Genomic DNA, 23,934 nt, shown 5'->3' with positions numbered 1-23,934 from the left:
GAAGTAGAAAGAGAACACCGGGTTTCCAGCAACAGCGGAAACGGGGAGATGGTACCCAAAGGGCACAGAGGCGAGCAGTCAGAGCTCGAACACACCACGTGACTACTGTTGACCACTCATAGTGTGTTACAGACCAGAAATCTGCTGAGGGAGATGTCAGCAGCTCCCTCTTTCTCACGCACCCATAACTGAGATGATGGACACATTAGTTTGCTGGACAGTAGTGATTATTACACTTACGTATAATAGAAGAAACATACGGTTGTATACTTTATATTCAGCAACTTGTTTGTCTAAAATCCCCAAACCGAAAGGTGGCAGCAGGTGGCAGGGAGTAGTCTGCCCGGAGGGTGAGCCTCCTGGTGACACCATGATGCTGTGTGGGGAGCTGTAGGGAGCCTGCATCCTACACCCTAGACGGAGGGCGCCAGACTGCCGCTTCCTCCTGTGCTAGAAAAAACAAGCTACAGGAAGTCTGCTGTGATTGGCCCAGGGGTGCGTGGATGGCGCGTGGACAGCGCGTGATCTGTGTGATGATTGGCCTGCCCACTGCGTGCACAGGTGACCTTTACTTCGATTGGCCGGGTTACCCAGTATATAAGGGAGCCAGAGAACTGGGGCGGGGGGGAAAGAGAGAGAGAGCGCACCTCGGAGAGAGCGCACCCCGCGGAGAGAGAGAGCGCACCTCGGGGAGAGAGAGCGCGCCTCAGAGAGAGAGAGCGCGCACCTCGCCATGGTGTGGCTGCTGCGCGGCTGCACGGCGGCTGCCCAGCGGCTGCCGCACGCGCGCCGGTTTTGCTGTGTCTTCTCCACAATAAAGGCTCCGCAAAGACAACAAGTGTCCGGGTTTGACTTGCTGGCCAAGGGACTCTGACAATGCTGAGTACGGGTTCCAGGCCCACGCCTGGCAGCTCAGCTCCCGCCAGATGTCAGATGCCCTACGTCCTTCATTCTGGACAAGCACTCTGACCTATCACATGGGGAGGACTACACAATCAGGACCAACGAGTTTAGTAAAGGCCCAGCAGTGAATTAGCACCTGCCTGGCTCCGGCAGACTGCCTGACTTGGTGGACAACACCTCCTGTCTATCACAGGAGGTGATGACTGGACATGGCTGAATGCTGCTTCCAGGTCTAACACGCAAGACTATGTCAATTATGTTTTTAGAACTATCATTTGGTTTATTGGACCAGCACGTGAGCAAACAGTCAGGTGGTGTGTCTCCCCAGGGGAAGGGAGGCCCGGGGCAGCCCAGGTGCCAACGGTGCCGGGTGAAGCCTTTGGGCAGCCCAGCATCACACTCCGTGGACTCGGGGTGTGGGCTGACATTTGATCTAGGGGATGGCACAGGTAGGGGCAAGTGGGGACTGAGGAGTCACGTCCACGTGAGGAATGACTTCCGAGGATCTTCCACGGACAAGGCCTGTGCTTGCAGGGCTAGATCAAACAACCCACCAGTGAGAGTTGGAACAGGCTGGTGCGTGACACAGCACGTGAGTGGATGGGGTCTGAGGGCAGAATCTGTCTGATGCTATGTACGCCCACCCATGTGGAAAAGCAACCTTCCTTGGTATACACAAGATCTGTGGTTGGGAACTACCCTGGTTGGGGAGCAAAGGGGACACCACGGCCGGGATGGGATTCCCATCTGTGAACCCATCAGCCAGAATGAAGGTAGCAAGCTAGGGTGGACATGACATGGGTGGGGGCTGGGTCTGGGGAGTGCTAGACTGGGCTAGACTCCAGCACCCACTGGTACTTGTGACAGTCAGAGCAGGTACAGAATGAACTGAGCTAGGTCTCGTTTCCTGGGAGATCTGAGGATCAGGACAGGGTACAGGAGGGGCCAGGTCAGAATGCAACCAGGCAATTCACACCAGGGCTGGGACAGTGGACTGGTTGGGCCAGGATAGGGTGCAGCACCATTCAGCAGGAGCTGGTACTGAGGACAGGCTGGATCGAGCCAGGCCGAAGTGTCTGCTGGTCTCATGACGAGGTGAGGCAAGCCATGCCAGTCTGGGGGTGGGGGCTGGGTCACCTGGCCAGGGGTCTTTGGACCTACCTGCACAGTAGGTCTGTGAGCCCCGGGGGAGTGGCATCTGGGTCACCTGATCTGGGTACTCGGGCACGCGTGTGCAGTGGCTGCTGGGTCTGTGAGCCATTGGGGTGGTAAGTTGTGGTGGTGGGGGTTCTGGCAAGGTCCAGGTTTTCAGGCCCAGGTCCTTGAGCCTGTATGCGCAATGGGTACTGGGTCCATGAGCACAGGGGCGAAGGGTCCAGTGGGGGCCTGGTTCGCTTGGCCCGGGCCCTTGGGCCCACCTGTGAGTAAGATGGAGTACTGGATGGCTGGCCCAGACCCACACAGAGGATATGGTAGCCCACTGGGGCCTGCAGAGGCCATCTGCTACCACAGCAGAGGAAGGAGAACAAAACAAATGGGACAACCAGCCCAGCCCAACAAAGACAGCAAATGCCTGGTGAATGGAGACCCTAAGGTGGATCACGTCAGCCAGTGGACATTGTACGTGTTTCCTCATCCTTGCATTGGTCAGATGGACAACATTTCAGAACTATCGAAGGCACCTGGGCAGAACCCTTGGCGCATGCGCCACCTCGGGACCCTGGGTTGATGCTGGGAGGTCTTTCCCAGTCTGGCAGTTGGGAGGCTGGGTGCGGCTGTTCCCCCCTTTTTTTCCTCCTCCTCCCCGCCCCCCCAGATACAGGAAAAAGAAATGGAAAACCTGGAAACAGTGCTCAGGACCACTTTTCCCTGATCCTGGATCCTTCCCACCCTGATCAACTCTGTAAGCACCACCTAAAATAAAACACTGTAAAAACCCAGAAGACGAAAAACCAACAAAATGAAAAACCCTATCATTTGAAATACTTTAAGAAATAAAGCAACAGAACGAAGCTGACAATCTTTTTTTTTTAAATTCTTTAAAATTAATCTTTTCAACATATAGTATTTAAAACAAAATCACCTCCCAACAGCCAATGCCCTGCAGTCGCCCAGCACAGCTGGCACGTGTGGGTGCCGCACTCCAGGCACGCAGTCCTGCCTTTTCGTCTTCGGTCCTGCGCAAACTCCCTCAACGCTTCTTCCAGGTAAACTTCCTGCGGGCTCCCTCCTGGCCCGGCTTCTTGCGCTCTCTGACACGTGGGTCTGCGGTAAGGAGTCCGGCTGCAGCAGAGAGAGAGAGAAACGGGGACTGCTGAGCAGAAAAGTAGGTGAAGAGCGTGAACTCAGAGGCTCTGTTGTCAGGACCAGAGGCCACCGGCAAGCGAGCTGACCTGTGATGACCAACCGGCCTCTTGTTAAGTCCCATGGCGCCCGTCTATTTTTCTTTTAACTCTTTCGGGATATTTTCCCGTTTCGCAGATGCCAGCCATGTTATTTGGGTCTGTTTCCTAATCTCGTACAGAATTATGACTTTTCTTTTGGATTTCAAGCTTGCTCAATTTAGGATTAAGCTGTTCTTCTGTGAGCGGTCACCATTCAGTGCCAAGGAACTTAGGTTGCACGTTTATTCTTACAGAGGCGAGAGCTTTAATGTGGGCAAGAGGCAGAGGTGTGAACCTGTCACGGGGTGAGGCCCGGGGGTAGGAGACAGCAGGTGCTAACTCGTATACGCACACACACCCCATGAATATACACGCCTGTAGACAACCGTGTCTATGTGAGCACATGACACTACAGGACCTGTCTAATTCCATCTGAGAAAGGCAAGCCTGACTGGTGTGATAATATTCCTTGGCATTTTGTTTCAGAATCTAAAGAGTTGATTCAAACATCGTATTCTCAGCATAGTTTATCATAGACTAATAGTCAGTTCAATTGGATGCTTCGACTCCTCTTCCTCAGGAGTCATTTTTGTTTTTAGGGATCACAGAATCCCAGTGGGTGACTAGGCAGGTGGTCTCAATGGAAACTCGCTACTGGTAGCCGAGGCCGTGGATGCTGGTAAAGGCTACAGATTCTAAGAATTTCTGCTGAGGAAAAGGCTCTTGAAATGTTTCTATAAATAAATTATCTAGCATTTCCCTTACACAGATTAGGTATTTTATTGGAGGTCTTTTAATGGCTTGATAGCAAAGAAAAACTATAACTTCCTATTCTATTCTCAAACTTATTCGAATTACTTACATTTCAAGGGCACACATAAAATTAGACAATATTTTGGGCAAAGTACAAGTCTTACTAAGTTCTAGTTTAAACTGTAACTGTGGGTGATTACTTGCAGGTATACACTCAAATTAGCAGAGCTGGTCATTTAGGTCCTACGAAAATATTTTGATGATCAGATACGAATCCCAGTTCATGGAAATTGCAAATTGATTTTTTAAAAAGACAACTGCAGTGGCCAGCATTTGTCATGCCCAAGCCGGGGCCTTCTTCCTTCTCCCACGTAAGCAGCACTTAGGTCATCTGCTGCTGCTTCTCCCAGGCCAACAGAAGGGAGCGCAATGGGAAGTGGATCTAGAGGTACACGAACGAGTGCCCGTATCGGATGCCAGGGTTGCAGGTGGCAGCTTTATCCACTACACCATAATGCTCATCCCATATGTGATTTTTTTTTAAAAAACAAGATTTATTTATCTGAAAGGCAGAGTTACAGCAAAAGCCAGATAAAATATTCCATCTACTGATTCTCTTCCCAAATGGCCACAAGGGCTGGGTCTGAAGCCAGGAACCAGGAGCTTCTTTAGGATTTCCCATGTGAGTACGAGGGCACAAGCACTGCTTTCCCAGGCACATTAGCAGGGAGCTGGATCAGAAGTTGAGCAGCCGGGACTTGAGCCTTCTCTGTCTTGATTCCCCAGATCTTTATTTGAATTTTCCAAGCAGCCCTGGGATGCTGGCGTGGTGGGAGGCAGCTTTACTTCTCCTGCAACAGCTGCCAGCCTGCTCAGATGGATTTTTAAGACAATACTCTCTCTAGAGCCCCAGCAGCCGGTGTGGGAAGGCCGGGACTCTGGAAGCCACAGTGCATAGCCTGAGGACCTGAGGATGGAAGTGTGCGTGCCCAGGGCCGCCCAGCTGGCTGCAACACACAGCACTTTTTTCCTTTCATAAATAGCATCAAGACTACCCGGTTTGAATCTCCCTGGAGCAGTACACGTCTTTAAACAGATGAGGGCATTTCGACTAGTGGCCAAGATGCCCATTTTCCACATCAGCGCGTGTGGGTTTCGTTCCTGGCTCTGGCTACTCATATCACTTTCTGGCCAACAGAAGCCCCGGGGAGCAGCAGGGCTGGCTCAGGGAACTGGCTACATCCAGGGAGGCCTGGATTGGCGTCCAGCCCTGTCTTGTCCATGTGATTTGTGAAGCGGACCAGCAGACGTGAGTTCTGTCTGCCTGTCACCGTCACTCTAACAAGTAATGTCAAAAAAAGGCGTTACAACAGAAGCCTGATTTCAAGCAGTAGCCTGATTGTTTTCACTGCTGCACAGGGACTGCAGGGTTTGGGACCAGGTAACACGAGCCACAGAGGGCAGGAAAGAAAATTCAGACTAACATCACAGGGATAATCTCCAGGAGTTTTGGAAAAACAAATATCTTAAGGGTATTATTAATCATGATATGAGTTTGTGTGATAAAACAAACAACTAATTTGTTTCTTAAAAACAATGCAACTAAGGTTTGCTAAACTGGACTGAAACAGCTTATGCATTAACACTCGAGTAAGTTTTCCACAGCCCCTCCTGGAGATGCCCTCCAACTCTTTGTCTAATCCATGCTCACTTGGTAGCAATGAAACCTGAAGCATACATCATGGCTGTAGCATGATAACAAAGGCCAGCAAGTTGGAACATACTTGAGGATTTTCTCACTGCTTTCAGACGGCTGAACAAGAACTGAGTAAACATCACATCCCTCCCTCTCGACCCGTACCTTGTCTCATCCACTCGACCTCGTCCTCGGTGACGAAGCTGCACAGGGCTCTTGCCAAGGCCAGACGGATGGCCCCAGCCTGCGCAGACCTCCCGCCCCCTGACACTGTGCAGGTCACATCGTGTTTGCCAAGCCGGTCAAGGAAGTGAAAAGGAAACATCAGCTGTTCTCTGAAGGACATCACAAGGAAACTGTGGTTAACTTTACTAAAGGATATGAGGTCCTTAGAATTATGGACATCTTTTAAAATAAAAACAATACTTTTTAGGCATGCAATGTTATACTTATCCCACTTTCTTTCCTCAGTCAAGACAATACACTAAGATACAAGAACAATGAGCTTTTTGACATTTGGGAAAATTTGCTAAGGGCACCCCGAGGCTCCTTTCTATTTCTTTTGAGCATGTTTTACACATGGAGTGTAGCAAGGTGCCTCTCTCCCCATGCTGACCCCTTCTAACTTCAAGGCTTGAAATAACCTTGTAAACAGGTCTTCATGTCAGGGCACTCCATCAGTCAACTGAATCTAACCCGGCAAGATTCAATGATCACATATAAACTACTAAGCCTTTCCAAATAATTTCCTGATGCCACTTGGAATCTCCGAACCTGCCTTGTGCACACAGGTTTCTAAAATGCCTTCAGGAACTGAGCGAGGGGAGTGACACAGCAAACAGGGGCTCCTTGATGCTCATTTGCTCAGCAGTTTAGACCCTCCTCTGTCTGAATTCCCCAGACTTTCATTTTGATTTTCCAAGAGATTCGTATAATTTTAATCTCTAAGAACTGCTTTACAATGAAAGAAATTTGGGTTAAACTTAGGGGGGGAAAAAAAAAAACAAAACCAAAACTTCATGTTGCTAAAGATCAAAAGGGAGCTAAAATGTCCAAGAGGAGAACCTGGACACTGGGAAGCTGGTGGAATACAACACCCACACACGAAACTGTAAACAGAAGCAAACAGCGAAAAGATGAACAACTGGTAACGACATTTACACTGCCAGCAATTTTAATTACACTGGACACATGCAAACACAGTTACACAGCATGAAAATATTTCACAATGCATCTTTTCTGCTTCAAAGAGTTCCACATGGGATCCTGAGTTACATATCAATTTTGCTTTTTTGGTATATGAATCCGCATCAGTGTGTTTTGGGGTTTTACGCATCTACTTGAGATGGAGCAAGAAGGTGAGTGAGAGAGACCAAGGAAGTGAGAAGGGGAGGAGGGTGAGAGAGAACGAGAGAGAGAGGAGGGGGAGAGTGCACGAGCAATGGCCAGGGCCGAAGCAGGCTGAAGCCACATCCCAGAATTCAAGGAGCTTTCCCAGGTGGGTGCAGAAAGCCACCCACTTGCTCCACTCTCACTGTTTCCTAGTGCCTGGAGTCGGGACCAGAGGCAGACGGTGAGCTCAGGCACTGTGCCGTGGGAGGTAGGTGTCTGAGTCACCAGGCGAAACAGCTATCCCTGAATCAGTATTGCTTTAAAAATAAGTTCTTCATTTATAGCTTCTGGGATTGCCACTCCTAAGACATCCATTCTGTGGCAAGTAATTAAATACATAATTACATATTCCATCTTTTTAAGAATTGCTTAAAATGCTGAGCCTATCTTCCTAATACATGATTAGTCTTTTCTGAGAAATGCGTCTCGTCGGGCAGACACGCTCAGCTAAGAGTTGTCCAACAAAACTAAGCTTTTCTAAATCAGAAAAGTTAGCAATCTCTGCATCCCACTGCAACATGAAATATGTCTGTTGCTAAGGGGATGAATGAATATAAAATATCCTGATAATAGCGTGAGGCCAACATAGTCCATACTCTCAACAACCAGCTGAAGTTTCTATTAAAACAAAGAAACAAACAAACAGCTCCTAAACAGAGAACCCTGGCTAGGTAAGTCAGCAGCTTTACTATGTGGCCAAGCATCTTAGAGACCATCAAGGCCCACTCCCTGCTGCCAATTAAGGAAGCCGTCTTTAAGCACTGAGGCTAAAATCATAGAGCTAAGAAACAGGACTGGAAACAAGATCCTCAATTCTTGGTTCTGTGTGCAGCCTTGTGAACTGCTGAGCTGCTCTCGCAAGGGCAGGGCCAGGGCACAGCAGGCTGCAGGTGGCAAGCCCCTACTCATCCTTAAAGACGATGAGAGAGCCGGGGTACCATTCCCAGCCAAACAAGATCCTCTTTGATGATAGGAATTGTATCTTAAATAGCTCTGGTATCACCACCACGCCCAGAACAAGACTAGCCACACTGACAGTCTTTACAGATGCCCATGGAATTCCAAATGAAGAGTAAGAGCTCAGGCTATAATTTAATTGTGAGATCAAGCCATATTCGAGCCTTGCTTTTAAATCATCAGGAGTTACATCTGAATACAAATGAACAGACAGGTTATCAGTCAAATGCCATTCCTCCTTGGAGCTTCCAATGCGGAGTGGGTCTTGCTCGGGCTTTTCCTAAGGGAGATGCAAGCTTCCTCCATCCCTTTCATTGCGAGAATGATGGCAGAATTAGTTTAATTCACGTTAAATAGAGTTAAGAGTGAGCTACTTCTTGACACAGGCACACACAAATAAAATAAACATACATTTCCTCAAGCAATTATTCTGTTCAGAAGCTTACGTCGCATTAGAGTCCTCCCTCCTTCCCTCACATCAGCGTTAGCATCAGAGCAGCTGCAGCCCCTTTGACCCTAAATACCGCCACACACTCAGGAAACGGGAGAGAGGAACTAACCAGACGGAACTCCTGGTACTGAGGGTAATGGCAGTGACTGCTAGAAAAACAACCAGAGTCTCGAGAAAAGGCCTTTCCCTAGTGACTACAGAGAGCTGCAAGATGAGTGCATCGAGGGGGTCAGAAGAGCTGGAATATCTATTTATGACTAATGTCTCTTTCTCCCTGGGATGCAAAGTTAAAAAGATACTAGGAACTGAGCAAAGCCTGACTGAGTTCTTATTTTAACTTATAAATGTCAGATTTCTTTGCTGGCTCAATATATTCTGTGTAATCAACATCCTCTGATGGGGGGGGGGCGTAATTTTTAAATGGTGTGGAAGACTTTTTCTAATATCCCTGACCAGTAAAATAAATATAAGGTGCAAGAGGCTCATTCACTCTTTCCTCAGCCGGTGGTTGGTGTCCGTGGCTGCTGTGTGGTTTTGAGCACACCTCCTCCCTGCCCCTACCCCAAACTACAGAGCAAAAATCCAGAACATGTAACTAAGAATACTCAACTTCCAGGGGGATTTGATGACAAAGAGGAATAAGAGTCAACTCATGCGGAATCCTAGAGATGTTTCTTTAAAATCCCAGAAAACTCCAGTAAACAAACAAACAAAAAGGCACGAGCTGCTACTCAGCTTGTCGGTACAGTGGAAAGAAGATGAACCATTCAGACTGAAGCAAGAAGTCACCAGCCTTCTGAACTGACCAGGAGGTAATACAAGACATCTTTCCCTAAAATCCAAAACCAGAAGGAAAACCAGAATCCAACCTGTCCTGTGTGACCGGAAAGTAAAGCAGATAATCGGTTCCATTCACACTGATTTTTCCACTTCCTCGCTCATAAACAGTCACTTCTGCTTTTGCAGTCTTCCTTTTACCTTGAAAAATATAAGATTCTAATTAGTGGCAAACTTCAAGGACCAGAGCTTTGAGACAGGTAAAACTATATGAAAATGTATCTTCGCAGAACAGTAGAAAGAAAACACTTTACAGAGGAAATTTCTAAAACTGCTACGAAAGTCAAACAAAAATAAAACCACCAAACTGTTCACAAACAGGTAGTTTTCTTCATCAAATTCATTTTATCAGTATCACAGTGGTCTTAAATCAGTCTCCAAAACTGATAAACTCATATGGCTTTCTTTAAAATCCTCCCCCTAATTTACACAGTATGTTTACAAATATGTCTCATCATTTTAAGATAGGTAAGTATAAAACAAAATGTAACTGGTAGAAATATAAAAATATGTTTCGATAATATAAAAGTATTTTTAAAAATCCTCAGGAAAAGGTCACATTTTTTTTGAAAAACAGTGGCTGAACGTGACAAAGGAATAGTGTTCAAGACTTCAAGGGCTGCAAATGCATCATTTAATGAAAGGCCGATTTTTAAACAACGTGACGTGTCAAATGTCACTGAGATGTTGAAGCAAAACGGGAGTGAAGGGCCTCAAGTTTTCACTTTATATACTTTCGGCGTCTGACACACACATTCCCTGAATCTTTTACATCTGGAGAACGAACCTTTACAGTAACTACTGTAATGATTCTATCAGTGCAAGATGCAAAATTAAAAGGATTTAGCATGAATACATGAAAAGAAAATGTTGGCACCATTGTGTGGGCATTGTATGCACTTTTTTTTTTTTTTTGGAACATCATACAGTTTGTTGTTTATCTTTCTGTGACTTTGGTAGAATCTTCAGGATCAGGGAGTCCAATGCAGCAGTACAGAATTAACTGAACAATCAGAAAATGGACACGAGGGAGCGAGAGGAAGCACAAATCGTGGCAAGTTCTCTCTCGGAGTTGATCTGCCCTGCACGGACGCTGTTACCTTCGCTGGAGCTGAAGGCCACCCCTTGCTCGTCATGCTGCAGAGGGACACTCAGCTGCTTTTGGGACTGCATGGGGACGTGTCTGCGAAACCTCTGCACAAATTCCTCTTCTGCGGGACTGCACTGCATCGCCAGTAACTTTTCCAGCAGCCGAATGAGCTGTGCATACTGCGGACAATAAAAATTCATTAGAAGATGCGAGTGTAATTGCATTTGCTCAATTTTTTTTTCTATTTTTATAGACTTGATCTTTGCAATGCTGCTTTTGATGAATTTTGACAGGCTGACACTTCTGCGTCTTCATGCTGCTTTGAAAACAGCATGCAGATGCGTCACTTTCCTCGAGTGTCTTTAGTGAAAAACCTTTTCCTTCCTTTCAAGAAACAAAGAGATTTTTCATTTAAGGAAAAATAAATTTCTCTGTAGGATTATGAAATGGAGAGGTAAATTCATTTTCCAAAAAAATATTTGGGTGATCTTCAAGTGTAATCTCTACTCTTTTAATTGTGTGGTATCAAGAGGAGCCTGATAAATAATTTCCAGTTATGTGTAGTAAAATGGAAGGAGTTTGATTTTTGAGCAAATGTACCTCTTAAATTTCATAATACATTTGGCAAATATATCTTTGGCTGTTCAAGCTGCGTTACTTTAATGTTTATGATTTCCTTTAAAACCGAACAATCAAGCTATTTAAAAATTCAAGAGATACTTGACTTAAAGGGCAACCTCTTGAAATAAATTACCCTTGCTACTCTGTGCATTTTTTTTAATAGTTCTTCAACATGTGATTAGAAAGTAAACAACTTGGTATTAACCCCTTAAAATGAGAAGCCAGAATAATCACTCTAAAGTGTTGATGGAGAAGGGAACAACGCATACTTGAGACCTTTCGTTAATACCAAGTGCGAAAACCAGGTTTTGATAACTTCCTAATTTTTAACGACCTTAAAATCATACTCAACTTTGTCACCACTGCTTTTACAACACAAATCTGCCATTAATATTTGAAAATATTTAAAAATTTCATCAGTCAAGTAAGTATTTAACCTAACTGCTTCAAATGCTATTTTGTGTGCTGTTAAACACAAGAGAAGGCAACCGCTCCAGATCTGATGGAGCTCCCCTCTCCTCCCTCCAGGCCTAAAAGCCTCTGTCCTTGCAGCATCTAAACCCTACAGCATACTCACTGGTGCTCGGTGGCCGCTGCTGGTCCACAGCAGGTCACGGCTGGGATGACCCAGCTGCACTCCAGGGCCACCTTGAAGGTTTAAGAAGCCACTAACTATCCCCATCTCCTTCATCTTGACACCAGACGAGAACTTCAGGATTTTTTTTTCTGATGTCTAGTACCCTGATTTGAATATCACACGCCATTCATTTGCTTTGTTTTCCTAGTTGCATAGGAATGATCTGTTTTGTCTTCCATATTAAAGTCCTTGAGATGTATCCGAAATGGAGAAAAAAAAAATCAAACCAACCAGAAAATGGTGAACAGTGAAATTATGTGTTCACGAAGGAGCAGAGATGCTTCAGTTAAGTAAGTGCAGCCACACTCGGCAGTCACAGCATCAGAAATCAACTCCAGGGCTACCCCGAACCAGAAGCCCAACCCTCTGTCTAAGGAAACTAAGGTTTTCAGAATCATTCATTTCTCCAACACGTTAAGTGAGAAAAAGCAACTACCTTAAAATCTATGTGGTGGTAAGGCATTAACAATATTACCCATTGCTGTGGAACAAAAACATCCTTCTTGGACCAATTTGTGGCATTCTCCACACTTAGTTCTCCTAGAAAGTGATCCAAATTTAGAATATCAAAACATTTTAAAACATCACACTTCCTGTGACATAAGCTGTATTAGAACATTTAACACAATAAAAATGCAATTAAAATGTAGTGCAGGAAGGCAAAAAAAAAATGTCTACATGATTTACGTTGAGAATTTGCTTTTTAAAAAAAAGTGGGTTCCTGGGTGATTCTGAGTGCTGTGCCATGGGGGAGGAGGGGGAGGCTTAGGATGCTGCAGCTTGGAACAAGCATTCAAATGATTCCGGCGCAGGTGGTCTGCACATCGCCCGGGGAAAGGGTCTGACCTTTCAGACACACCACAGCCACGTGAGGAAAGGCAGGCAGCGGCACACTGCAGCAGAGCGACCGTGTGCTGCGTCCCTTTCCTCCTTCACCTGCACTGGCTTCTCACACTTCGCACGTGCTTGTGAAACGAGCTGTGATTTAGCTGAAGTCACCAACGGACGGGGATAACGGCATCTGCCGCACGTCCTGAGCAACTAGCAGAGGACGGGAGTGCTCAGAAGAGGAGGATGTGGAGACCCAAGGCATCACCCTCCAGACCACAGCCCAGGTTCTCCATGGAGAAAACCAATGACGGATGCATTGGAAAAAGATGACCACAGTCTGAGCAGTGTAGGTGTCTTCTGTAAAGTTAAAATTCTCTAAGGAATGCTGCTGTCCACTGTCAGCATCCCAAACATTGCCAACGACTGCATTCCTATAGCACAAGTCCCCTTCGACTAGAAGATTACTCACATCTTGATCTGATACTTTCTCTACTAACATTTCTTCCAGTTCTTCCTTAATCAGCCATCTGCTGCCAATGACGTCTCTGTTAAAATAGCACATATATTCCCTTTTATTAACCATGCAATCAGCATGTATACACTCATGGGGCATGCATTGTGGCACACATTCTATATGACATTAAATATACGAATATCATACAATATTTTATATATTACAATAGATCTTACATGTCATTGTTATACATGACTGAGTATGTATAATATATTAGAATATATATATATATATATATACACACACACACACATACTAAGCAGAGAGAAAAAGAGAGAAAGAGAGAGAGAGAGGCAGAGATAGAGTCTAACCAGCTTTCAGTTTGTTGCTTCCCCCCCCAGGTGCCCAGACCTAGGAAAGGACAGAGCGTGGAACTCCATGCAGGTTTCCCACACGAGCAGCAGGAACCTAAATACTTGGGCCATCGCCCACTGCCTCCCAGGGGACTTAGCCGAAAGCTGAATCTGAGGCAGGGTAGCCTGGACCTCACCAGGCCTGTGAGTGACTCAAGCCAATTATTTGGAAACCTAACTTTAAACTTTGGTCCAAGTAAACTTTTGTGGCTACACCAAGCTAGTTTTAGGCTTTAGGTCAGTTGCATGTTTTCATTTAGATTTTACAAAGATGTTAATGCAGGAAAAGACGTCACCTGATTTCCGGCTTCCCTGGAAGCACACCTTGGGCTTGCAGTTGATTTTGCTGTTTTTCTACCTGCAGGAGCTTTCCGTACACTTCCTGGGGCAAATAAAACATACATGCGGAGTGAGAAAGTGAGCGTGGCAACCATTAGTTCAGTTGTACTTTACACTTTCCCCAGAGTGCTCCCTTCTGTGAATGTGGTCTCCTCGAAGAACACAACTACAGAATACAGGAAACCGAAAACGCCCTTTAATAATGCTATTTCACATCCAAACTAAAGGGTAGTAGACTATCTCAGCGAAAACTCAGCATCCCACTTCACAGCATACTTAAGCTGACTTTAAGATGACTCTATAAAAATTTTACACTGAGGGTGGTTAAAAAAAAAAAAACTCAGAACTATAAGCTATTTCCTTTAGTTTCACAAGCTGGATAAAGAATTTTCTTTAGGGCCCGGCACGATAGCTCAATGGTTAAGGTCCTTGCCTTGAACGCACCGGGATCCTGTATGGGTGCCGGTTCTAATCCCAGCAGCTCCACTTCCCATCCAGCTCCCTGCACGTGGCCTGGGAAAGCAAGGATGGCTCAAAGCTTTGGGACCCTGCTCCCATGTGGGAGACCTAGAAAGAAGTTCCTGGCTCTTGGCTTCAGATCGGCACAGCACTGGCCGTTGTGGCCACTTGGGGAGTGAATCATCGGACGGAAGGTCTTCCTCTCTGTCTCTCCTCCTCTCTGTACATCTGCCTTTCCAATAAAATAATCTTTAAAAAAATTTTTTCTTTAAAAATGCTCCAGTCTGTGGTATTTAACTAGATATAAAATGATGTGAATAAACTAGATATCTAAGATTTTTGATACCCACATGGTGTTTAAATTCCCATTATGTAGTTTGTATTGTTAACAGTTTTACGGTTTTCCTTGATTTCCTGCTATTACTCTACTTTTTCTGTATGTAAGTCACTTGTTAAATTGCAATGTTAAGTTGGAGAAAGTTTGTCATTTTGTTAGAATTTGTAACAAGCACAGCTCCAGCAACACGGGTTATCAATGGAATATATTTTCTAGACAATGAATTTATAACAAGCCAAAATGATGTAAATGGCCTCCAACATTTTTGAATGGGCACAATTTTTTGAGGATTCATTCACATTCAACACATTCGTATTTACTCATGTACAATTTACCCATAACCTCCCGTAAGGATGACCAATGAACAGACATTTCAGAGGAACAGGTTAAAGATCCCAGCGATGGCCTCTTTCGTAGTTAATCATTATAGCTTCCAATATCATAAAGTCAGAGGGCACGAGGTATTGTGAACTTCAACGTCACAAATCCATCTATGTCTTTTAAACAGTCTTCAAGTTCTGGGAGCTAACTTCATTCCTGATTAAAGTGTCACATGATACCACAAAGTTGCTCGGATCCCCTTTACCATTATTGCCATATTTACACATGCTTCTCTTCAGGAATCGAGAAAGTGTTAAAAAGAAAAGAGCAAAGGAATGGCAGCAAGGCTGCGAGCACTCAATCTTTGAGATTGCGCAATACTGAGTAAGGAAGCTGACATACTCAACAGGTAGGGCTGCTCAGTGATCAAGGTTCTAATAGCTCATTTTAGGGAAACTCGCTGCAGTGGTTTTTTTTTTTTTTTTTGCAGTATTTTTTTTTGTTTGTTTTTCATCAAGGGTACAAGTGAGGGGTTAGAAAAAGAAAAGAAGCAGAGAAAGAAAAAAAGAAATGCAGTCCTCTAAGACTTCCAACAAAATTGGAAATGAATGCACCACTCAAGCTCAGTCATTCTCAAGTTGCAGTCTCCGGATGGCAATGCCAACGCAGACAACTGGTTAGAAACTTGCAGGTTCAAGGCTCACTCCCGACTTGTTGAAGGGGAATGGCTGGGGCGGGTGGAGCCGTCCGTTGTCATGGTGCTTTTGAGTGATGCACAGTCAAGTTTGAGAATAACAGAGTCTAGTTCAACACAACAGTAAAGGGACAAATGAGTTCATTCAATGTTAGGGTGCACACAAGTATGGCTGTTCCTACAGTGACAGCTCGACCTCAAATCCATCTTGTAGTAAGAGAGGACCGTATCTGACAATTTAAAACAAGAACACCGCAGGCCACCTTAAAGAAAGCAAGAATTACCACAACCCATCCACATAGAGTATGGACATGCTCTTCAATCTAAAATAAAACGTAGGAAAGTTTCCCAGTAACTGCTGAGCCCTGTTGACCATGGGTAAGGGACACTGCTAACTCATTCTTGAAGGTTTTGATGATGGGCTGGGCTTCCCGCTAGATAGCCCATCAAAATTTTCAATGCATTGCTGTTTCTACAAAATAGTTCTCAAACTCTCTACAGAGTGAAATCTTGCTACTCATATCAACGGGGGACCCGCAGGCGAACGGCTTATTACTGTGCACTTGGTATGGCCTGCCAGCAGCTGGAACCGCAGCCAGACTGCTCCATCGGACTGGTACAAAGTCCCTCAGCTGTCCCAAGACCCCAGGAGGGCAGAAATCAGAGACGTTATACCACCTTTTGTGTCCTGTTGTGAACTGTGAACTAAGAAAACACACCAACAATAATGAGATACCGCCCTCTGCTAATAATGTTTTCTGTAATTTTCTGCAGTAACCAAGGCAATTACAATAATAATCAATGTGCTTGGTAGGTAAGTTTCCCAAACATTTGTAGGTAATTTTCACTGTGATTCCATATTTTTCTGAAAATTCCCTTTTTTAAAAAAGATTATTTATTTGTATTGCAAAACCAGATATGCAGAGAGGAGGAGAGATAGAGAGAAAGATCTTCTGTGCGACGATTCTCTCCCCAGGTGGCCACAATGGCTGGAGCTGAGGCCATCTGAAGCCAGGAGCCAGGAGCTTCCTGGGGTTTCCCACTCAGGTACAGGGTCCCAAGGCTTTGGGCCATCCTTGACTGCCTTCCCAGGCCAGAAGCAGGGTGCTGGATGGGAAGTGGGGCTGCTGGTTTTAAAACTGGTGCCCATATGGGATGCTGGTGCGTTCAAAGTGAGGACTTTAGCTGCTACGCTATCATGCCAGGCCCAAAAATTCCCTTAAATTATGCCATTTTCTTCCAGTACCATCTTTAGATTTGTGATCACTTCTAAATGGTGCAAATAAGATAATCAGAAAAAAATATGCCAGAGGAGAAAACAACCTGTGGAGAGTACATGGCAATATTCAGACATGGCAAATTCTACTCCGTTAAGGCCAATGCTTACAATTCCATCAAACTGCGCAATGTTTATCAAGCCACTTCTCGTATTTCTCTAAATAGGAAAATACATGTAAAGTAGCTAGCCCAGTAACTGACCTGTGTAATGGACGATGCTAGCAGGGGGGAGGGGTGTTTTTTTTTTTCTCCAAGTCAAGTCATCTAAGTCATTTGTTCGGTGCCTCACGTCTAGGCTTTCCCTGGTGAGTAATAACACACCCCTGGGACTGCACCTCGGTTAGCTGGAGACAACAGCTCTCTGAAAAGTAGATTCCACTGCTAAAACTCCCTGAAGAGATGTGTTAAATTTACATCAAAAAATCTTCGAGGACATAAAATATGCCAGGAACTGTCAGCTTCGTGGATTAGCACTGGAAGCTCCTGGTGTATTGTTAAGTTTCCACTTCATTTTTAAGGGACACCGGGGAATTAGCCTGACCCCACCTACACTGAGTTTATATACTGTATTTAATAGTGTAATTTTCAAATATGACAGGAATAACCCAGATGTGAAATGCTGAATCATTAATCACATCTATGATTAATATTTCATAAAATCAAAGCAAGCCTATCCACCCCTCGTGTCATCAGATTTCCATAATGTATGAGTCAAATTTAGAAGGTGCCTAATTTGAAAATACCAGATGCTCAGGTTGCAAAAAAGAAATGCTGAAGCTGAACCCTTTCAAGAGCGTGAACAGTACGATTTTTAGTATCCTTCTAAAATCTGTTTTGGCTATATTAATCATGTGGAAATTCCAATTTTAGGCAGGGTAAACAAGCAATGTTTTCATGGGGGCAGTGGCAACGGAGGAGAAGCCAACTGTGTACCCTGGCACACAGAATCCACAGTAGCAGACCAGCAGGGATTCTCACCTTGGAGACTAGGCTCAGTTACTGCAAACGTGTGTCTGTTGAAGAACTCGCTGAAAATAGCTTCTTAAAAGAACAACCTTCTCATTTTTGGGGCTACTGGCATTTACAAAACCAAATGAAATAAGTAGGGCTCAGAGGTCTCAAGCCAGGTCCAAATGACACCTGTGCATTGTGGACTATCATCTGCCAGGCAGTTTGTGTACCACATCTTACGAGTCGACAGAAAGAAGGTGGTGTGGGTCATTTGAAAAAGGACTCTAGGGAAGCAACAGCCATGAAAGAAGACCCCAAGGGCTTGGAATGCACACACACATTAACTACTCACTCAACTAAAAGCTCCATCAGAACAACCTTATCACTATAAAAGTAATCTGACTATAAGTCAAGTTTTTTTTTTTTTTTGAAAAACATAATTTTGTCCAACTGTTGTGACTGGAGCACACAAGATCTACAATGAGAATTATTCATATGTGCGGAAAATGTACTTTAAAGATACTTCCAGAACAGCACTTTTTACTGCTGATTTAATTACTGAATTAACTCCCGCTGTCAAGAAATCTTAAAACAGCATGCAGATATACTTTAGCACCAGTCCACAGTTTTTTTTTAAAAAAATAAGCACTTTATGCAGTTGTAGTTATTCCACAATACCTCACAGCGAGGAGGGGCTCAGCATTTGAATTCCATCCTTAAAGATAACAGCACTGCATGCAAAGGTTTTGGATGTCCACCCCAAGGTCACAGAGAGGATCTAGAAGCATCTGAAGTGAGCGCAGCGGCCAGGGTCCAGGATGGACCGCCTGGTGAGTCTGAGATACCCCTGCCTCACCCCCAGCACGGCTGCTCACACATGTCGCAGGTCACTTCCCCGGGTGAGGAAAAGCCTGCAGAATTTCTGAACAACTAAAGAGCTTCTTGCGCAGGTCCTTTTATGCATAGGTTATGGGAATCAAATTACTTGGTTTTCTTTCTTAAGTTTGTACTTTTTTTTTCTGATTCAGTAAAGTGGTTCCAGAATGTAATTTATTCATTTTACAATTTTTTTCAAGTATAAATTTTATTAGTGGTCACAAAATTTTTCCCATTTAAAGAAATACTTGTATAGTATTTCATTGCCTACTGTAAAATTATTCCTAAACTACAGTTCTTTTTATTTCCCTCAAAGACTGGGGTAAGTGGAGATTTTTGCAAAATGTCATTCACGCTTCCCGTATTGGGACCGAGCCAAGTTAAGCAAAGCGTTTGCGTGTTCTGGACAGCGCTGCCCTGGCACTGGCTTCCTTAGCCAACACCTTCCCAGAGCTCCTGTCCTGTCAGGTACATCCTTCCTACAGCCGCCCCACATGCAAGCCAGTCTGCCAACTTTTCAAGCTGAATTCCCTCCAACACTAGGGGGGAAGCCACTTTAGAGGGACGGGGCTGAGGAACACAGCCTTCTGCAGAGCCAGATAACCACCTCTCAACTCGGTTTTACTAAACAGATTTTAATTTGCTTCGAAACACATGTGTTGGTGAAACACTGGAATTCGTGTTTTCCTTAAAGGACTTGCAAAGCCTGAACCGTGACGACCAATGCCCAGTCCTCCGCTGCCCTCGCCGCCACTGTGGTCATCCTGGACCCTCCGGGGCACCCAGCAGTGTGCTTCAGGGCCAGCCCTGGCACAGTGACGGCCCACCCTTCTGAGGTCACCCACGTTCTGCCCTCTTCAAGAGTGAGCAGAGTCCTGATCAGGGCAAGCTTTCAGTTTCTCAGAACTCGGTGATGCTGCATATCCTATTTTTTTTTGCATAATCTTGTATTTTATCTTAAATTTCTTCTCTTTCCTTTGTACAACTGTTTCAGGAAATCTTTTGTTCTGCTTCTCTTTTGTTCCTCATCCTCCTGAAACTAATCTGAAGCCCCATCATGTCTAAAAAGCAAGCAGTGGCCACCACCCAGTGGCTAGTACTCAGGGAGCACGAAGCCACCAGTGCAGGTGGAAAAAAAAAAACAAACAAACCCTTGTCAGTGCCATTAAACTTGGAGTGCCCTGGGATGACTCTGGCTCCTTAACAACTCCTCCTTCTCAAGGACTTACCTGTCAATACTGCCTTTCACTTTTTTCATTATATATACACACCTAATTAGCAGTAGTGTAAAACACATTTTTTTTTTTTTGCTTCCCAAAAGACACGTAGACCATGACATCATCAGGAAAATATGAATCCCAACTGAAATGCAAGCCGAGTCTTCAGAGCATGACACATTTATAGAGGCTCAGAAACCCCCACGTCAGCATTCTTCTCTATTGTGTATTTTCCTACCATGTTTCATTTCTGGGCAGGAAAAACAAATTGTACGTTTCTTCTTACCATCATCTTTCCTCAAAAACCTTCCCACGTTACCACAAAAATTGGGTGGACTAAGCATAGGTCAGCTGGGAACAGTACTCACTAAAGCTTCATGCATTGCCTTTAATTGCACGCTTTAGCAGACCTTTAAAGTAATGCGTGAGCTTAAGACACAAACAGCCACCGGGCATTAAGAAGTGTCCCTTAGCACAGACGACAGGGAGATGAACTGGCACCAGGAAGGTCTCCTCAGACAGCTAGCTGCACACAGCCTCTGGGTCTGTCCAGGCACCAAGCCTGAACAATGACCTCCCTGCCTTCCACAACTCCAGTTGGTCAGTAATACAGGAAAAACCGTTTGCTTCGTTTTTAATCATCACAGAGGAAGAAAATGACACCAGCATAAACGAATCCTGCCGTGGATTTGGGGGGGTGAGGGGGTACCTCCCCAGCTGTGGTGAAGATGGCTCAGAGACGGCTTACAGGGCAAGAGCTCCTTCCAAGCCGTGGGGCATCCATCCCCTGGCCACGCGAAGGCAGAACAAAGGAGAGCCAGCACTTGAGCGGCTGAAGTTTTTTTACAGCTGGACTCTGCAGGCAGTAAGCCACTTCAGCACAAACCACTGCAAAAGCCCAGGCAGCTCAGATGCCAGTGACCTGCACTGAGTATGAAACGGGGCTAGTGTGACCACGGAGGCAATGAATGGCATTTGCCATGCACGACGCACATGTGTGAGGGCAAACGTTCCGGAACCACCGAGATGCCGGAGGAACCCTGCCATCGGAAACAAGACCTGAACTCCTCGGCAAGAAGGCTTCTTAATCACACACAATTAGCAATTTTAGTCAGAGGATAGGATCCAATTGTGTTGGCTGAGAAACCCATCCTTGAGCTATACCTTTGAAGCCGCATCAACAAACTAAAAGTTGGGCCCCTTACGCGAGGTGTAATTTCTTCATTATGATGGAATGCAACAAAATATCTTGCCCTTGGGTTGCTCACTTTCAGCCCAAACAAATGCAAATGGCTTGTCGGATGACAGCTGCTTGATAAGGCTCCTCTCCAGGACCTGCGTGCTTTACTTTTCTGCCGTGAAACTTGGGATGAAAGGCAGAAGGCAGGAAGAGAATTAATGTAGCATACAGTCTAAAGGCAATGCTACAACCGTGATTAAGTAGAAAAGTTAAAAGGCACAGATTTTCCACAGCTTCGCTGCGTGCAACCCATCCGTGTAACAAGTTGACAGGCCTAGCGCGTCAGCTCCATCATCCCCTCCGACAGCTAAAAACGCAGCGCTGCATCCCTTTTCAGAGAAAATTTGCGTCTGCACCATGAAGCGTTGTACATTATTTCTTAGCACTGCAGGGGGCTCAAGTCCATATGGAACCTTCACAAATATTACCACAGATCAAACCGGCGGCGTTTGGAGGCGGATTTGACATACCTATTTAAATGAACAGCAGGGGTCCTCGGGCAGCCTCGGGCTGTGCGGGAAGAGAACCTCGCCGAAGCCTGGGCAGAGCCCCATTACTCAGCAAAGACACACTCTCCATTTATCATTCACTTCATTGCTGGCAGGGCAAGGAGCTCATTTGCCCAAGGTCAACAGAAAGGGAAGAGAAGTTTTCTTCCCTGCTCTTCCCTCCCCATCCTCCCCTCCAAGAAATAAATGTACCTGACAAGTGGGGATTTTGTCCTTTGGGTTTGTGGAGCACAAATAAACACCAGGTAATTCTAAAAAAAAGACAAACTGTGTGCACTGATTCACGCCACAGAAATATGACCGGGGACGGGGGGGAAGCCCGGCAAAAATGTCTAACATCAGAAAAATCACAGAAATGAGAAAAAAAAAATCGCAAAAATAAAGCTTGATAACGTGCTCTATAAATAATATGAGTTCTGCCATTTCAAAGTCAGTACTGGCGTCTGGCTGCCTTTCCGTAGAACTGGGTAACTCTCACAAATGTGCACGTTATCAAACACTCAGGACTCCTAAAAACAAAGCAGAAACTGCTCGTTGCATGCTCAGAGGCAGCTGGAAGTCCAAGTATAAGGAAATATTTTCTTAGCCGCTTTTCTCAGCCCAGCTTCTCGACGCAACAACTGCACGAAACTATGAAAGGCAAAAACCGTACACGGCAAAGGCAGAACGCACACAACAATTTGTGTCCCAGGGTGAACAGCTCTCGGCATCCCGCCCTGTTCTTGCCTGGAAGGACACACCTGTGCTGTGCCTCAGTGGAACGTGTGTCTTCTAGCAGGGGTTCAATACGAAAGCAAAAGCATTTGAAGGACAAGCCATTCTGATGTGAGTTCTATCAAGTTTACCTGCAGCAAAACCGTGAAATAACACAACACAAAGCCTCCCATCGACACAGTCTTATCTCTAGAAAGGAAAGTATTCTAAAGTTAAAAAAAAAAAAAATGAGGTACATTCAAAAGCTGAGCAGAGTCTCGGGTTCGGTTTTGTAGCTTGCAGTTCACGCTCTTGATCGGAAATGTGGTATACTTACATGCATTAGTGAATAATACGATTGCTTGCCAGTATAGAAGAGAAAATGAAATGGACGGCCATCTTCTCCCCACTGAATTGCTATTAAGAAGCCAGATGAAAACAAATAAAAATATGCACAGATTTAACAGCTCGACTTCATTGCAGTTATGAGATGGTCCACACATCTGACTAACTTCAAAATAAGAATCCCAATGCTTACAAGCTTAACATCTTACCTGATAATTATTGTTTTGTACTTTAGGAATAAACAATGCTTATTTTTAAGTATTTCTTAAATATTCCACCATGATGCTTTCTTTAATTCGTTCTCAACAAAAAATGGCTAACAAAATCAAAGTTCAGGCTTGGCTCTCAGGCCAATGCACTACCATAGACTTAAAAAAGGACTCTTGGTGCATCCAGGAAATCTGAACCAGGTCTAATATGACAAAGTAAAAAACCAAACAGTGCATGTCTCTATGTCCTATCAGCCACAGCTAGGAGTTTAATAATAAAATTTCTATGACACAAGGTGTTACAATCAATTCCTTTTGCGACACAGAGGAATATTCAAGCCACTGACCATTGAACGGACTGACAAATGGGGTGCACTGTAGCAGAAGGGCCAGGTACCAGAGCCCACCGTTTTGTGGAGCTCTCTGACGACAATCTCTGATTCCTGTATCTTCTTGTTCCTTGATGTAAGCGGGTTCCTTCAGTATGCCTTGTACCTCTGTTACTGGACCTTTCATGATCAAAGTTAAAATACGTACATGGTCCAACCTGTCACTCCGCACTCTTCTCCACCGTTTCTCAGCCTTGGTCCCACTAAGGAGGCATTCAGACACTTCCCCAGGACATCCGAATACCGCAGACAGCCTGCACATCTGTGTATGCAGACCATGGCATCTCAGAGCCACAGACTGTGGTCCAAGCTGGGCCTCCACACCCGCAGAGATCCAATGCATTGTACTAAGAAAGTATGCTTTAAGGCTCTGGGCTATTTTCCTAAGTTTTCTTCTGGAATTTTTGTGTGTTTCCTGTTTAGATATATAATCCGTTTGGAATTTATGTGCATGATGCAGAAATTCAAGTATCATTTTGTCCAGCAAAGACAATCATTTTCTTCCTCCTGCAATTGTTGGACTCATGCCCTTCCACGGAAGCACTAACCATTATCAGAGGTAGGATGCCTTTCTCTTCCGAGAAGAGCTAGCCCTGGACACTGGCCACTTTAAGAGAACATATTTACAGTAAGGAAACAGTTCATAACACATGATGAA

General features: G+C 45.0%; 1 protein-coding gene across 1 annotated transcript in view; it reads right to left on the bottom strand.

Moving 5' to 3' along the window:
* Positions 1 to 2,935: 2,935 nt before the first annotated feature.
* Positions 2,936 to 23,934, bottom strand: part of MRPS9 (mitochondrial ribosomal protein S9) — a 58,057-nt gene continuing 37,058 nt past the window's right edge. The window contains exons 5-11 of the mRNA XM_040993879.1: positions 22,671 to 22,750; positions 13,716 to 13,801; positions 13,022 to 13,097; positions 10,474 to 10,642; positions 9,406 to 9,514; positions 5,902 to 6,071; positions 2,936 to 3,186 (exon numbers count right to left, since the gene is read on the bottom strand). Coding sequence (XP_040849813.1) covers positions 3,095 to 3,186; positions 5,902 to 6,071; positions 9,406 to 9,514; positions 10,474 to 10,642; positions 13,022 to 13,097; positions 13,716 to 13,801; positions 22,671 to 22,750 — 782 coding nt within the window. The 3' untranslated portion in view covers positions 2,936 to 3,094. The remainder of the gene's footprint in view (positions 3,187 to 5,901; positions 6,072 to 9,405; positions 9,515 to 10,473; positions 10,643 to 13,021; positions 13,098 to 13,715; positions 13,802 to 22,670; positions 22,751 to 23,934) is intronic.

This window comes from Ochotona curzoniae, unplaced genomic scaffold, assembly GCF_017591425.1.
Source record: "Ochotona curzoniae isolate NIBS_2020 unplaced genomic scaffold, NIBS_Ocur_1.0 contig_883, whole genome shotgun sequence".
Lineage (NCBI taxonomy): Eukaryota > Metazoa > Chordata > Mammalia > Lagomorpha > Ochotonidae > Ochotona > Ochotona curzoniae.
Note: the sequence above shows the minus strand (reverse complement) of the source record. Positions and strands in the feature narration are given on the sequence as shown.